This window comes from Bubalus kerabau, chromosome 10 (assembly GCF_029407905.1).
Source record: "Bubalus kerabau isolate K-KA32 ecotype Philippines breed swamp buffalo chromosome 10, PCC_UOA_SB_1v2, whole genome shotgun sequence".
NCBI lineage: Eukaryota > Metazoa > Chordata > Mammalia > Artiodactyla > Bovidae > Bubalus > Bubalus kerabau.
The window spans coordinates 107,012,447-107,027,666 of NC_073633.1; the positions used below are offsets into that span (position 1 = coordinate 107,012,447).

General features: G+C 57.0%; 1 protein-coding gene across 2 annotated transcripts in view; it reads right to left on the reverse strand.

Annotated features, from left to right (window-relative positions):
• Positions 1 to 295: 295 nt before the first annotated feature.
• The window catches only part of NRDE2 (NRDE-2, necessary for RNA interference, domain containing), a 47,825-nt gene continuing 32,900 nt past the window's right edge, over positions 296 to 15,220 (reverse strand). Inside the window, exons 8-14 of one of the 2 annotated variants that reach the window (XM_055538910.1) lie at positions 14,192 to 14,312; positions 11,866 to 12,041; positions 8,559 to 8,945; positions 6,462 to 7,363; positions 5,287 to 5,425; positions 1,655 to 1,726; positions 296 to 1,254 (exon numbers count right to left, since the gene is read on the reverse strand). In XM_055538910.1, the coding sequence (XP_055394885.1) occupies positions 1,129 to 1,254; positions 1,655 to 1,726; positions 5,287 to 5,425; positions 6,462 to 7,363; positions 8,559 to 8,945; positions 11,866 to 12,041; positions 14,192 to 14,312 (1,923 nt within the window). In that variant the 3' untranslated portion in view covers positions 296 to 1,128. Of the gene's footprint in view, positions 1,727 to 5,286; positions 5,426 to 6,461; positions 7,364 to 8,558; positions 8,946 to 11,865; positions 12,042 to 14,191; positions 14,313 to 15,220 lie in introns of both variants that reach the window. The other variant, XM_055538909.1, reaches the window with a different exon arrangement.

Below are 15,220 nucleotides of genomic sequence, written 5' to 3' on the forward strand. Positions count from 1 at the left end.
TGCTGCTGAGACAGGGGGTTCCCAACAGAATTTCAAAGGGGCAGGGCTGAAGACCCCCAGGGCAGCCCTGTGGAGGTCAGCGCGCCCCCCCACCCACCATGAGACTAAAGAAGCACCTGCGCCGCCCCTCGCCTGGCTCCCTCTGCCCTGCGCTCTCCTCCGTTCAGCCTCAGAGCCCCGAGACCCGCTGCAGAATGCGCCCCTTCTCCCCTGCCGGTGTCTGTCCATTTCTAGCCCAGGTTCCACAACACCCGCTTTTCTGGATGAGGGGCCAAGGAAATTCACTTTTCAGCAGTTCTAGAGAGCATGATTTAATAAGAAACGCAATGCAGAGAAGTTCGCTGTGTTTAAAAAAGCAGGACCTCGGAGAAGAAAAAGCATTTCCGCTCCGTCGGGTGTTGATCACCGCTCCTGGAAATCGGACGAGCGCAGCTGACGCGGCCGGAAGCGAACGTTCGGCGTCTCTGAGGCAGAGACGAGTTTGCTGGGGAGGAGCAGGCCGCGCTCCCCTGCAGCGGGGTCCTTGTTTGTTCAGTCCCCTGACTCAGTCCTCCTAGAGCCCCATCTGACTCAGCAGGGCCGGGTGGGCCCAGGGTCTCCAGGCGCACGAGCTTCCGGCGACGCTGGCTGCCGGGTCCGCAGGCGAAACGTCCGCGAGTGGAGCTCGGGGAACAGGAAGGACACGTGTGACGCAGCTGAGAACTCCAAGCTTTACACGACTCCCAGCTGCTCTAGTCTGAAGAAACGGGCAGAATGGGCTCACCAGCCACAGGGCGGAGGGCCTGGTGAGTAACCAGACCTTTCGTTGGACTGCAAGAGCCAGGAGACTTGGCAGGATCCCCAAGGATGCCCACAGAAGAACCTTCACCCGGGATGGGCAGGGGAGAGTGGACCAGAAGGACCCACATGAGCCATGACAGCTTTGGCATGATCCTTGACTGTGCACGCATACACACACACTCACATGTATCGTGTGCAGAACAGCTTTGTGTCATTTGCACGTGCAAAACTGTGCAAGAGGTGAGACTGACAGCCCAGACACGCGCGTCAGGGAGGACCCTTCAGGGCACAGGTCTGGGCACGCGCGTGCCCGTGTCCCGGGGCTGGTCCCTGCCCCCAGAGCGGCGTCTAGTCCTCCAGCAGCAGCTCCAGCTCCTCCAGCGGCAGGCGCACCCGCAGCTCCTTCTCCGTCATCAGGTCCACGACCTCCTGCATCTCGTCGGGGAAGTACTCCACGGCGTCCATGTACAGCGCCTGAGCGGGGCGACGCCGGTCAGCGGGCGCCTCCCTGGCCCCGCCCCCTTCCCGCCCTAACTTGGGGGCACCTTAGTGAGCCCCAGGGGTCACGGGAGCGGGGCCTCTCTCCAAGGTGGGGCGGGAAGCTGCGGTGGTCCCCACCTGTCTGCTGAGTGTCCCCAGACCCAGGCGCTGCAGGCCGAGTTGGACGTGGGTCCCGACGCGCTTGGCCTCTGGGCTGGGCTTTGGCAACTGCTGGGAACCAGCTGCCCCCAGTCGCGCCCCCAGGACAGGAAACAAGACCCTCGGGCTGCAGGGGGCCAGAGGAAGCCCTGGGGGGCCGGGCCCAGGCACAGACCGGATGAGGCCTGGCAGGAAGGTCCCTGAGAATCCAGAGACCGGGGCCTGCAGAACTCACCTTTGCCCAAGGACAATTCTGCAGTGCTTTGTAGAACACGCCTTTGCTTCTTTCTTTATTTCCTAAGGAAACCTAAAGCAAGGGGGAAAAATAAAAAACTGAGGGGCTGAAACATTCATCTAAGGCCACTGACCCGCACGGGGCCCCAGTACACGGGCTGCGGGGCATCCACGTGCCTAGGGACGCCCTCGGGGCCTCTGCTGTGTCCCGCGGGCCTGGACTGGACCTTGAACACTGATGACCTGTCTTCATCTCCTCCTTTTCCGCGGGCCATCACACCTGGTGTTCCCAAGCGTGCGGAGAATGAGGGTGGTGACAGAGAAAAGGCTTGCTTTAACACTAGCCATTTTCTGAAAACTGTCTTACAGAAATGAGATAACCAGGATTAACTGAATCAATAACCTTGTCAAGAGCAAATTTTTGATCAGGAATTTCAGTCTGAGAGTGTGCAAATATTCACATTTCTACTCTGCTGCTAAGTCACTTCAGTCGTGTCCGACTCTGTGCGACCCCATAGATGGCAGCCCACCAGGCTCTCCCATCCCTGGGATTCTCCACGCAAGAACACTTGAGTGGGTTGCCATTTCCTTCTCCAATGCATGAAAGAGAAAAGTGAAAGTGAAGTCGCTCAGTCGTGTCTGACTCTTAGCGACCCCATGGACTGCAGCCCACCAGGCTCCTCTGTCCATGGGATTTTCCAGGCACGAGTACTGGAGGGGGGTGCCATTGCCTTCTCCACATTTCTACTCTAAGCACGTTTTTATACAATGCGTGTGTGCTAAGTAGCTTCAGTTGTGTCTGACTGTGACCCCATGGACTGTAGCCTTCAGGCTCCACTGTCCACGGGATTCTCCAGCCAAGAACACTGGAGCGGGCTTCCATGCTCTCCTCCAGGGGGTCTCCCCGCCCAGGGACGGGCCCCTGTCTCATCCCTCCTGCCTGGCAGGCCGGTTCACCGCTGGTGCCGCCTGGGAAGTGTTCACACAGCACTAAGCTATGAAGTCTTGGTCTCAACTCAGAGGCGCTCTTCCCACACCTGCTGCGGATGCTGGCGCGGCAGGCAGTCTCCGTCCACCCCCTCCCCCACCAGCCTCTCCCAAGTCCCAGGAAGGGGCCAGCCCCTTCCCCGGGAGTCACAGCCTCCCAGGCAGCTCCCTGGGTGGGCGCTCACAGCCGTGAGTGGGCACAAGCTGAGCTCACGGAGCTGAAGTCTGCTCCTAGGGCTGCCCACCTGCCTCCCTGAGACGTCCTGTTCCCACAGGAGTGTGTGTGAGCGGCCGCCCAGCGGGCAGGGAGCAGGCAGGGCTGTGACCGACTCCCTGGAAGCATGGCTGATGGCTTCAGCAGCTCCCCCCATGGCTCAGGGCCTCCATCCAGCAAGGCTGGCCTCGCCTCCCACGCAGATCCTCCAGGTGGACACCCTGTCGGGGAGCCCATCCCCTTGGGCTGTACCAGCATCCCTGGTCAGCTCCAGACAGGGCTCACCCCTTACCCCGGGACTCCCGGCTCCCTCCCAGGCTGTTCTGAGGCTGGACTCGGAAGGGAGCCCTGAGAGCCACTGTGGGCTGCCCGCCCGCAATGCCAGGGCCCTGCGGTGTCCGCTGCCAGAACAGTGACCACACTGAAGGCTTGGTTTGTTCTTGAAATATCGTGTTAGTGGACTTTCTCCACCACTGCCTTTGTGAGACACTCAGATAACCCTGGAATCCAGCAAATCCAGACAGAAGCTGCCCAAGCCTCACACAAGAACTGCCCTCTGCTGGATCCTCCATCTGCTGGCCCCTGGAAAAGGCCTTTGCTGTATCAGGCGTCACATGGTAAACGCCAGGTGAAACCGAGACGGTGACTGTTCCTCCGGGGAGCAGAGCCACAGCCTCTCCAGGGCCCCACGGCACCTGCCAGCCAGGCCCTCCCAGCCGACGCCTCACATTTTGGCTCTAATTTGATTTTTCTCACTGCTTTTGCCAAAGTGTTAGGAGCCCACCCAGACGCCTCAGGAACTGGTGGGGGAAATCACTGCACAGTTAATTCTTGGTCTGATGCTCATCTTTCCAAAAAGATAAGACATTCCCTAATGGCCTCAATCTTTTTTTTCCAAATCAACAAGCACTTTTCTGTCTACAGTCCAACCAGATCATGGCAGCTCCTCAGTAGAAACACTCCAAGCCTGCCCGTCACCCTGTCTCCACCTGGAAAAGCCTGGAAGAAGTTAAGCTGGCCTCCCTCTTCATAAGTGGAAAGGTCTTTCAGCAGCTAGACTCACAGGGCGTCGGCTCTGGAACCGAGAGAGCGTCCGACGCGCTCCTTCAGCCAAGGGGCCTGGCGACGAGCGAACCCCGACGGCCGCCCAGCGCTGTGACCCCAGGTCAGCGGGTGGGCCGTGTCCCGGCCACCCGGGGCAGGGACACCACACGGGCGTCTGGACTTCTGGAGGCTCCCATCCCACACCAATGAGGCAACACATGAAATCTACGCTTTTGAGAGTGAAGAATAAACGTTAAAACCACAGAAACTTCGGTGGTAACTCATCCTGGGGCCACCTGGTGCCCGTCCGCGCTGGGAGTGTGCCCGCGAGCTGCTGTCTTGAGACGAGCTGTCTAGGCCATTCAGACCTCGAGGGAGGCACTCCCAGATAAGTTCCGGACTCTCAGAGGCTGGGGGAGGCCCAGACGTCTAACCCCGAACTTCTCCTAGCCCCTACCTTCCTCTGTGTCTCTTTACAACCCTCTCTGTCAAATGTCAACGGGGAATGTTCAAATACTTTGATCCACTTCTGAGAAATTACCCTATGGAAATAATCAGAGATACACATATGTACATAACAGGAAGGCCACTCAGGGCTTCTGAAAGGTAGTCAGTGGAGGGCACTTTGATGCGACTGAACAGACGTGAGCACTGTCTAGACACTCAAGTGGCTGGAAGACTGTTTCTAAAAACCACGAAACTCGGCAGTAGACATTTTATAATATAGGAAGCCCAGCCCGCCGTCAGACCTTTAACCAAAGACAAAGCAACGCAGGCCCCGAAGCCCAGGACCCGCCTGTCGGCCCGCAGAGCCCGCTGACGAAACTGAACGGCTGTGGCGCCTCCAGTGAAACACAGCCGCTCTGGAAACGCCTCTTTTAAAACCACAGTCCAGACTGAGTCTTATAAAACCTTTTAGTAACAAACAGAATCAGGACCTGGAAATTCTTAGAAGCAGAATAGCAACACATTTAGGTCTCTTTTGAATGAACGCTCTTAGACCAATTTCCAAGTTGTTGCCTCAACGAAGTTAATTCAGAGAAACACAGATATTCTGGGGCTGCCAACGGCTCAGGTGGCCCTCCTCAGTCTACCAGGCCCCCTCCCGGGTCCTGAGCCCCCTCCTCACTCTACCAGGCCCCTCCCGGGTCCTGAGCCCCCTCCTCACTCTACCAGGCCCCTCCCGGGTCCTGAGGGCCCCCCTCAGTCAGTCTACATCCCGGGTCCTGAGCATCCCCCTTCTCAGACTACCAGACCTCCTCCCGGGTCCTGAGGGCCCTCCTCCTCAGTCTACCAGGCCCCTCCCGGGTCCTCAGGGCCCCTGCCCTGCTCTTCTGGAAGAGGAAACAGCGCTCTGCACAGGAACAGAAACCCTGCATCTTTCCTACCAGGAAGTTCAGGTACATCCTCCACAGCAAGGGGCACTGGCTGCCGTGGTCGCTCCGCACGGCGCTCTCAAACAGGGCTCTGATCCGGTGCGTCAGGCCGGTCTCAGGAAGGGTGGCGTGCACCTCTCTACCGTCCACCCTGCAGGACAGAGGCTCAGGTGAGTCCGGGACAAGCGCTCAGGCTGACGCCGCAGCAGGGTCAGCGACGGGGGTGGGCGCGTGGCGCAGGCATTGCTGCCCCGGGTCTGCGGGCGCGGGAGCGTGGGCTGCAGGTGAGACGTGGCTCCTCCGGGGCCGGCGGAGCGCAGCGTCCAGGGCTCTGCGGTGTCTTCACCCCGCGGAGTCCACCCTGAGGGCACACAGACTCCTCTTCTCAGGAGAACCTGCCCCTTCTGCAGCAGAGTGCAGTTACCCTGAGACCTTTCAGTTGAAAGAGGGAATAAAATTCGAATGGAAGGCGCGAAACACAGGCAATCCTGAACCCCGGCTTTCTCAGGTCAGAGTAAAACAACGAAGGTTCTAGAAGCAACAACGATGCCTCAGCTCACAGTGTGAGTAGCCCAAGCCTACTGCTTAACCTTCAGACATAAAATAGTGTTACCTAAAAAGAGACATTTAAAGCACCACCCTGTTCTCACCCGCGATAGTAACACAGGCTAGTAATTACTCTGGGCTCTTTGTGCCCAGCACTCACTCTTCCCAGCAACCCTCTTTAATTATGCCCATTTTACAGAAAGGTAACCGACCAGAGCCATGAACTGCCCTGCCCAGGGTCACACAGCTGCAGAGTGGAAGCGCTGGGATTTGACTCCAGGCCCAAGTGCCCGCCCCACAATTTCTCTACAAGGTCTCAGACCCCCGAAAGCGGGGAGTCAGCACTCAGGCGCCATCAACAGAGCCCAGGATGTGCAGGAGCGAGGCCTGGGGAGACACCACGGGAGCCCCGACAAAGGGGCCGCTCTCTGCCCTCCTCTAACACACTTTCCTGAATCCCTGCGGATCTGTTTCCTTTCTCAATGCATCTTCCCGTAACACAAGAGAGGGCACCGCTCCCCTCCACCCCGCAGGCGTTCCAGGCCCTGGGCCGCGTGCATTTCTGTCTTCTAGAGGCTGGTGGGCTAGGCCTGACCGCGTGAGAGGCCTGCGGACCTGCGGCCGAGGCGCACTGTGATTACCTCTGCACGGCGTCCACCAGCCTCTTCCGCATCCTCTCCGCTTCAATCGCAAACAGCCAGGGCTCCAGGAGTTTAGCGGACCTGGTGATGGCATGGAAGAATCTTCTGGTCCTGCTGGCACTGTGCGACTTGCTCTGAATCTGCACGTACGCCCTCCAGAGAAGCTGGTTGCCCGGGTACAACCGTAAAGCCTCTGAGAGCGCCTGTCGCAGGGGAGCCAGCGGGTGGGCGGCAACCCTGCCGTGGAACCTGAGCAGGCTGGTGTGCATCAGGGTGACGGCCTCCAGGGCGCCCTCCAGGCCGGCAGCCTCGGCGGAGACAGAGCCCCTGAGCCCCGCAAACACCTGCTCGTAGACGCGCCCAGCGGCGTCGACCCCCACGGTCAGGTACTGGAAGAGCATGAAGCACTTCGCCAGGCTGACCAGGCGGCTGAAGCGGTCGGGGGGGCCCGGGTCGGGGCCGCGGCGCTCCCCCAGCCAGTCCTGCAATGCGTGTTCGTACGCCCTCCGAGCCTTCAAAACGTGCACGGCCGACACCTGTCCCGTGCACGGCCCGTAGGGGCGGCGCTCCGTCAGCCCGCTCAGCACGTGCACGGCGCGGGCTGGGGCGGCCCCGCCCACGGGCGGCGACAGCTCCGCCTCCAGCGCTGCGTAGAGCAGGCCGAGCTCACAGAGCTCTCGGTCCTCCAGGCCCCGGCTCCCCGCGGTGCCCAGGGCCGCGTCGAAGACCTTCCGGGCATCCTCTGTGTTGCCCAGCAACCACTCCAGATGCGCATACTGCTGCCAGAGGCAAAAGCTGTTGCGGTTGTCCGGCTCCTTGAGGAGATTCTTGGCTAGTTTTTTGCAGTTCTTTCCTTGTGACTTTAATCTCTTCTTGTTTTTAGTGTGCAGACACCAAATGACCTAAAGGTAAAAAGGAAAAGAATTACTTGAAATGCTCCGGGACTTATAGACATCCCTTTGTACTGTCGAGTCCCCCGGTGGCTCAGACAGTAAAGAATCTGCCTGCAATGCAGGAGACCTGGGATCCATCCCTGGGTCAGGAAGATCCCCTGGAGAAGGGAATGGCACCCCACTCCAGTGTTCTTGCCTGGAGAATCCCATGGACGGAGGAGCCTGGCGGGCTGCAGTCCATGACAGAGAGTCAGACACGACTGAGCGACATCACTTTCCTTCTTTCTCTGTACTGTCAGCTGCAGGAAGCCACACGAGGTGTCTACACTGCCTGCCTCCATTCACGTATCTGGTAAACTCGTAGGCTCCCTGAGAAACAGATCAGGGTTCTACCAAGGCCACGGGAGCCCTGAAACTAACATATCCAGGCTGCCATCTTACACTCCTGTAAACAAGGCTTAGACACTCCAAACGTCTTTCTTCAAAGACAGGCGATCAACAAATGTTGTTTAGTCACTCAGTTGTGTCCAACTCTCTGCCACCCCACGGACTGTAGCCCACCAGGCTCCTCTGTCCATGGGATTTCCCAGCAAGAGCACTGGAGTGGGTTGCCATTACTTCCTCCAGTGGACTCTTCCTGAGCCAAGGATCAAACCCCATCTCCTGCATTGGCAGGTAGATTCTCTACCACTGAGCCACCAGGGAAGCCCCATCAGATTTTACCAGACACTGTTTTAATAACACAGCCTGGTGTGTGCCATTTGCAATTAAAGGATCAGAACTCTGGACATGAAAATTTAATTCTAGCTGGTGGCCACCACAGGGCAGAAGAGTCAATCCTAGACAAATTTCTAGCAGGTAATAGATACTAAAAAGCAGGGTAAGTAGCTTATCTATTTTAATAAGTCCTTAAATCCTCTAGCCCAGCTTAAGCATGGACCTTAACACTAACTGCTCACACAATCACAGACATCTGCTAACAGTCACCACAACGGCAGCTCCGGTCACTGACGAGCTGGGCTCAGCCTCCTGCCCCCCGCTCCCTGCGGCCCCTCAGAAGGGGCAGCCACACACGCAGTGCCCTAGGGTCCCTGAAGGGGGAGGTGCCGTGGCCCAGCGCCCTGCAGAACGAGCTCGGCCGCCCCACCGACACCCCGAGACAGGAGCCGAGGTCCCCACCCATGGGAGGGGGGCCCAGCGTTACCTTGGTGATCTCGTACCGTAGCCAGGAGACGCAGAGCTGAGACCGTTCCCTGCCTGCAAACAGAGGCAGTGCCAGGTGGAAGACATTGCGGATAAACTCCTCGCCCTCTCGACTGGGACCCCGGGGCCAGTGCCGGCCGCCCAGAGGCTCCATGCGGCCCACACAGCCGACACCGGAGCAGCAGAGGTCGAGGAAAGTCAAAGGCTTTTCATCATAAAGTTCGCTGTCGAAGATGCTGTTCTCGTCCATGGCCAGATAGAGGCAGGGGGTGGGGGGGCTGAAGCCAGAAGGCACCCCCAGGAACTGCAGGAAGGCCGCCATCATCTGAAACTGGAGATCCGGGCTGGACAGTTGGATCAGAGACTGCCCGAGATCGTCAAACAACACCTGCAGGGAAGACAAAAACCCAGTGACCGAACGCAGCGAACAAACAAGAGCCTCCACAAGTCTTCCCACGGTTCTGTGTAAACTGTGTTTGTTTGGCTGTGCGTGGTCCTTGCTGCTGTGTGGGCTCCTCTCCTGTCGCCGTGAACGGGGCTCTTCTCGAGCCGCGGTGCCAGGCTCTCCCTGCAGACGCATCTCTTGTTGCGGAGCCCGCGCCCCAGGGCACATGGGCTTCGCTGCTCCACGTATGTGGGCTCTCCCCGACCAGGGACCGAGCCCATGTCTCCTGCTTGGCAGGTGGATTCTCTACCACTGAGCCACCAGGGTAGCCCCTCACCACCCTCAGCAATTCTTTTTATATGGATATGTGCCAACACTACTCAATTTTAAACGCACAGGAGCTAGGATTTCTGTAAAATGAGGCAAGCTGAGGGCGGGCGGGTGGGCGCTGGGGGCAGCGTCTCACACCTCCTGGGCACCCTCCACGGGAGGGGATACCACAGCAGGGACTTTCAAAGTCGCCTAATGGATTCACAGGAAATCCAGAATCGCATTCACTTCTGAGAACACACATCGTTGCTTTTGTAGTTACTTTCATAAATTACAGTTGGAAAAACTTTTTATTTCAAGATAGAAGAACATTACTATTTTGTGGTTTCTTTGTACCAAATTACTTCAGGAAATGAAAAATATGTTCCAAAATATATAAACAGCAGCAAAGGAAAAAGGACACTGCGGGAGCAACCAGCCGTGCTGGGAGCAATCATAAGGACCTCATGCTAACCGTGTTCACCGCTGGCTTCATGTACAGCTTTAAACCGCGAGGCCACGGGCACTGCGCTCCACCTGCCGCCCTGCCTGCCCGCCTGGCCTCTGTGGCCGTCAGCAAAGAGGAAATCAAAACACGAGCACAGTAAGACTGGACTCCTGGGACTCGACCCATCAGAACCACCAATTCATCAGAAAGCTTTTCTCCTCCAGGTTTTCACTAAAGCAGAGAAATCTAAGAAATCACTCACAGCACTACCTGGCTCCAGGAATGAGCTTCCGGGAAACTGTCAAATTGCTGAGCCTTGAGAACTAACTTCTGGAGGTCAGCCATGAACTCTGTAAAACCCTCACACACCAAAGACAAACCCCACCCGCCTTCTGAAAACTTGGACTCAGCCAGGCCGGGGACCTCGTGTACAGACTCGATTCCCTGGCCGCTCCCTCCAGCCCAGAGAGCACCTCTCTCCTTCTCCCCGATCCTGGTTTCTTAACTCCACTCTGGCCACCCCGTTCGCCTCTCCTGGGACACCCCAGGCCCTCCAGGGCCTTCAGTCATGCCGATCCCTCTGCTGGAGTGCAAGCTCCCAGATCAAACAGATGCTCGCTCAACATCCAGGACTGGCGGAGGCCTTGTCACGGGGCAACCTCTGTCCAGATGCTGGGGACGCAGATGCAAACAGGAGGAGCCTCTGCCCTCGAGGCTCGTGCTGTGTCCGAGCGCGGGAGCCTCGCTGCTGTAAGGCCTCTCGGTCTGTACCTGTGACTGTCACAGGCCAGGCACGCCGGGGACCCATACTCTAACTTGCACATGGGTTTTTTCACTAAACATGTCCCCCCGGGACTACATGACCCACGACTGGTTGAATATGAGGCTATGGAACCTTGGATGCAAAGGGCTGACTACAAAGTTATACTGAGATTTTCACCTGCTGGGGGCTGATGACCCCAACCCCCTCATTGTTTGGGGTAGACTGTAGTTGGTATTTTGTCAAAGTGGCTCAATTCCAGGTATTGAAATAGAATTTCTTCATTTATTTTAATGTAAAACTTATTGGGTTCCAAAATCACTGTGGAGGTGACTGCAGCCATGAAATTAAAAGATGCTTGCTTCTTGGAAGAAAAGCTATGACAAACCTAGACAGTGTATTAAAAAGCAGAGACTTCACTTTGCTGACAAATCCATATAACCAAAGCTATGGTTTTTCCAGCACTCATGTATGGATGTGAGAGCTGAACTATAAAGACGACTGAGCCCCAAAGAATTGATGCTTTCGAATTGTGGTTTTGGAGAAGACTCTTGAGAGTCCCCTGGACTGCACGGAGATCAAACTAGTCAGTCCTAGAGGTAATCAACCCTGAGTATTCATTAGAAGGACTGATGTTGAAGCTGCAATACTCTAGCCACCTGATGTGAAGAGCCAACTCACTGGAAAAGACCCTGATGTGGGAAAGACTGAAGGCAGGAGAAGAAAGGGAAAACAGAGAATGAGATGGCTGGATGGCATCACCAGGTCAATGGACATGAATTTGTGCAAACTCCAGGAGATAGTGGAGGACAGAGGAGCCTGGCATGCTGCAGTTCACAGGGTCACAAAGAATTGGACAAGACTTAGCGACTGAACAACAACGACAGAAAGCTGCCGAGCTGCCAACCATACAGCAAGGCACCAGGCCGTGAGGGAGGCAGCCTGAGCACCTGGCGAGCACCAGCGCTCAATAAATGCTACTTCCTCCCCAGGAGGACGGGCCTGGACACCCCGTCCCCACAGCCTGCACCTCCTGCCCCCGTCTCCTGAGTCACACGCACACACGCATCTTCAAGGATCAAAAGCGGGGAAAGTGGACACAGAGGAAGAAGCTAGGACAGTGACTCCATGGTTTCCAGCCTTGGAAGACAGTCTCCGGAGGGCTGACCACCAGACCCAACCGCCTCCTCGGGCACAGGGACCGTCAGGGCGAGAGCCCCGAGCCTCCTCCATCACCAGCAGGCAACGCAGCCCTGCAGCTTTCCCGGGAGAGGATGTTTCTGAAGATGAGAGTGGGAGCAGGTCAGCCTCTCCTGAGCCAGGCGCGGGCTCAGCAAGCACAGGGGGTTCCTTCTGGGAACGAAAACCCAGCGGGAACGGGAGAGAGCAACGGGGAGGGGCCTCACCTGTCTCTCGGGGTCCTCGCAGTCTTCCTCCGTCTGCTTCCTGGCCTTGTCCGGGCGCCACGGCCGCCAGTGCCTGTGGTCTCGGGACCGCTCGGCAGCCAGCCAGATCTGCCACCGGGGCAGAGTCTTGTCTCCAATCTCCTGGTCTTCGTCCTCTGGCTCCTCGTCGTCGTCATCTAGGCGAGAATGAAAGCTCCAGCGACCAAACCAGCAGACAGCAGCACCCTCAACCCTCAAACCCCCCTGCTTGGGCCAGGGGCGGGGCGGACGCCTGAAGGCCGAGATGAGCGTGACCCAGGCCAGGCCTTCCCGGCCGCTCAGCGGCGTTTACGGACTCGCCCGTGACCAGTCAGGTTCCCAGGAAAGGAAGGCGACCTGATGAAATCAGGTGACTCCTCATGCTGTCACGGCCACCAGACATGGGGATGACACGCGTTGTAGAAGAGAGCGGTCCAGGAGGGCTTTCTGTGACGATGAGAATGTCCTAACTCTGTGTGATATGCTAGCCACATGTGACCTGCTGGGCATGTGAATTGTAGCTGGTAGAATAACTCAATTTCAAATTTTATTTCAACTAATTTTAATTGAAACAGCCATGTGTTGCTAGCAGCCTCTGTGTCGCACACACAGTTCCAGAATGCTGGAGGACATTTAGTGATAGCCCTGCTTCCGATTGTCTTAGGCCATCAGCGGCCCTATGATTATCATCCATGTTCACTTTTTTTTAAAGAAAGGGGCAATTCAAGATAGCCTATATTTTATTTCACTTTGTTTCCTAACTCTGAACATGCAGAATAAAAAAGGAAAAAAGTCTGAGTCTTCCACTTAAGTCAACAAACTTAAAAATAAACACAGCACGTACAACGGTGTGGCTGCCCAGAAAACAGTCTGGCGGTTTCTTAGGAAACTAAACGCACTGGCCATGACACCTAGAAATTGTATTCTTGGGTGCTGATCCCAGAAAAATGAAAACCGATGTTCCCACAAAAACCTTTACACTAATGCCCACAGCAGTTTATTCATAAAAGCCCAAAACTGGCAATGAGGCAAGAATCCTACACTAGGTGCCTAGAGAAACTACGGCACAGCTATGCTGCGGGCACCACTGAGCAAAAAACACGACACACCTGCCGGCACGCGCGGTGTGGCAGACCTCGGGGGTTCTGGCAAACGAGGAAAGCCGGTCTTCAAACGCTACACACAAAGCGCCTGCCAGTGAGGATGCGAGGAGCTCAGGACCCTGCTGCGCCGGTGCTGAGCATGCGAGATGGTGCAGCTGCTGTGGAGATGCCGTGTGAGAGCTCCGCAAAGAATCAGACAGAACCACTGCGTGAGCTGGCAGTTCACCCCTGGGTGCACTTCCCAAAGAACCAAAAGCTGGGGCTCAAGGACTCAAACAGGTATCTGCACGTCCACGGTCCTAGCGGTATATTCACAACCGCAGAAAGGGGAAGCGATGCGCCGTGTGTGTGTGAGATACGCACCCGGTGGGAAATCATTCAGCCTCTGGGAAGAAATACTGGCGCGTGCTCCGCGCCGCGTAAGCCTCGAGGACACCACGCTGCGTGAGCCAAGCGGCACTGACGCACACGTGCTCCACGCGCCGAGGAGGGATGGGCAGTGAGCTGGACGGGGCCGGGGCGCTGGGGGAGACGGAGCTGAGGGGGATGCAGCTGACGATGGGTGACAGCATCCGAATGCAACCTATGTCACCAACTGCACACTTAAAAATGGCTAGAATGGTAATTGTGTGTGTGTGTTTTACAATTAGAAATGCTGCAAAGAGTTACATACAATTCCACTTACATAAACAGGTGAGAGAAGACCGCAGTGGAACGGAAATGGAGAAGGGACTCGCGGTGGGCTGGGGGTGGGCCGGGGGCGGGTAGAGGGGTGTGGAGCCAGAAGCGGGCGCACAGGGGCCTCGAGGGAGGCAGCGCTCTGCAGGGAGACCGCGGCGGGCGGCCTGAAGCCGCACAGGGATAAATGCAGAGTGCTGGGCAGACACAGGCGGAAATGAGCGCCTGCAGCACGGGCGAAATCTGAGCGGACTCTGCGGACGACCAGCAGCGACCTCCACCGCCGGGGCGGCGGGGCGAAGGGCGCACAGAAGCCCCCTGTGTACTCTTCCCCGACCTCTTGGCAGGGGCGGTGGGGGCTGCTTCAGGGTGTCTCAGAGGAAGAACAGCCTGCGCTCCCAGGCCATTCGCGGGATCTGCACAACGTTCCTGAGCTCCTGAGGAACGGCCAGCACACACCAACAAGCCAGGAAAACGGAAAACCCCCGAGGAAGAGGCAGCGGGCCCTCCCCCGAGAGGCGCCTCACCTGCGCCGACGGCCACCCAGCCGCCCCACTCCTGCTGGTGCATCCAGGCTCGCCAGCCTCGGGCGCCCTTCTCCCCGGCCCGGGGCTCGCCGCTGTCCCAGAAGGGCTCAAAGAACTCCACCTGTCGAGGTGTAAAACACGGAGGTTGCCGCCACGTTCAGCTCTGTGCCAACAAGCACCGAGCCCCTGCTGTGTGCTGGGAAGATGTATTGAGGTTTGGTCATGCGCTCCAGAGTACGCGAAGCCTCAAGCGCGTGGACTGGTCCTGGGCCAGGCTTTAGCCCAGGGGCCTCCCATCACAGAGCCTGTCAGTCAAGGGGTGGGGATGAGGCCAGCTCTGGCCACACCCCAGGCTCTGCAGAGAGACTGAGTCACTTCCGTAGCACAGCAGGTTCTTAAAACAGCAAAACGTGTCTTAAAATAACTGTGCTACCTGGCTTACTATACTAACAATCAGTTCTGTCAATACTAACCAACGTTCCTGACCCCAATTTTGTCCAGAAAAGAAAGGTTAAAAATAATGATGATTAAAAATAGTTTTTACAGGCAGTTCATGAAAGCTCTACAAGATGGAGACCTTAGCCTGTCACGAAAGACCTCGGAAAGTTCACCATGAATTGAGCTACCCTGTCCATCTCCTACCAGACCCTCTTCGTGAGGTAGAAAACTGACTTTTCTTAAGTGGAAAAAGGAAAAAGGTTTTGTTATATCCTTCGCGCTCCCCGCCCCCGTCCAAATCAGGATCAGTGTTTACAAGCACCAACGTGTGATTTCACTGCAACTTCAGCCAAGGTTTTAGGTGGAGGAAAGGTTAACCAGGGGAGAGACATGAGATGCAGGTTAGAATGCAGAAGCAGGAAAGAGGGCCTGTGGTTTAAAAGCTACATTATGGACTTCCCTGGTGGCTCATTGGTAAAGAATTCGCCTGCCAATGCAGGGGACTCAAGTTGGATCCCAGGTCCAAGAAGATCCCACGGAGGGACAACTAAGCCCGTGCACGACAGCTACTGAGTCTGCGCCGCAGAGCCC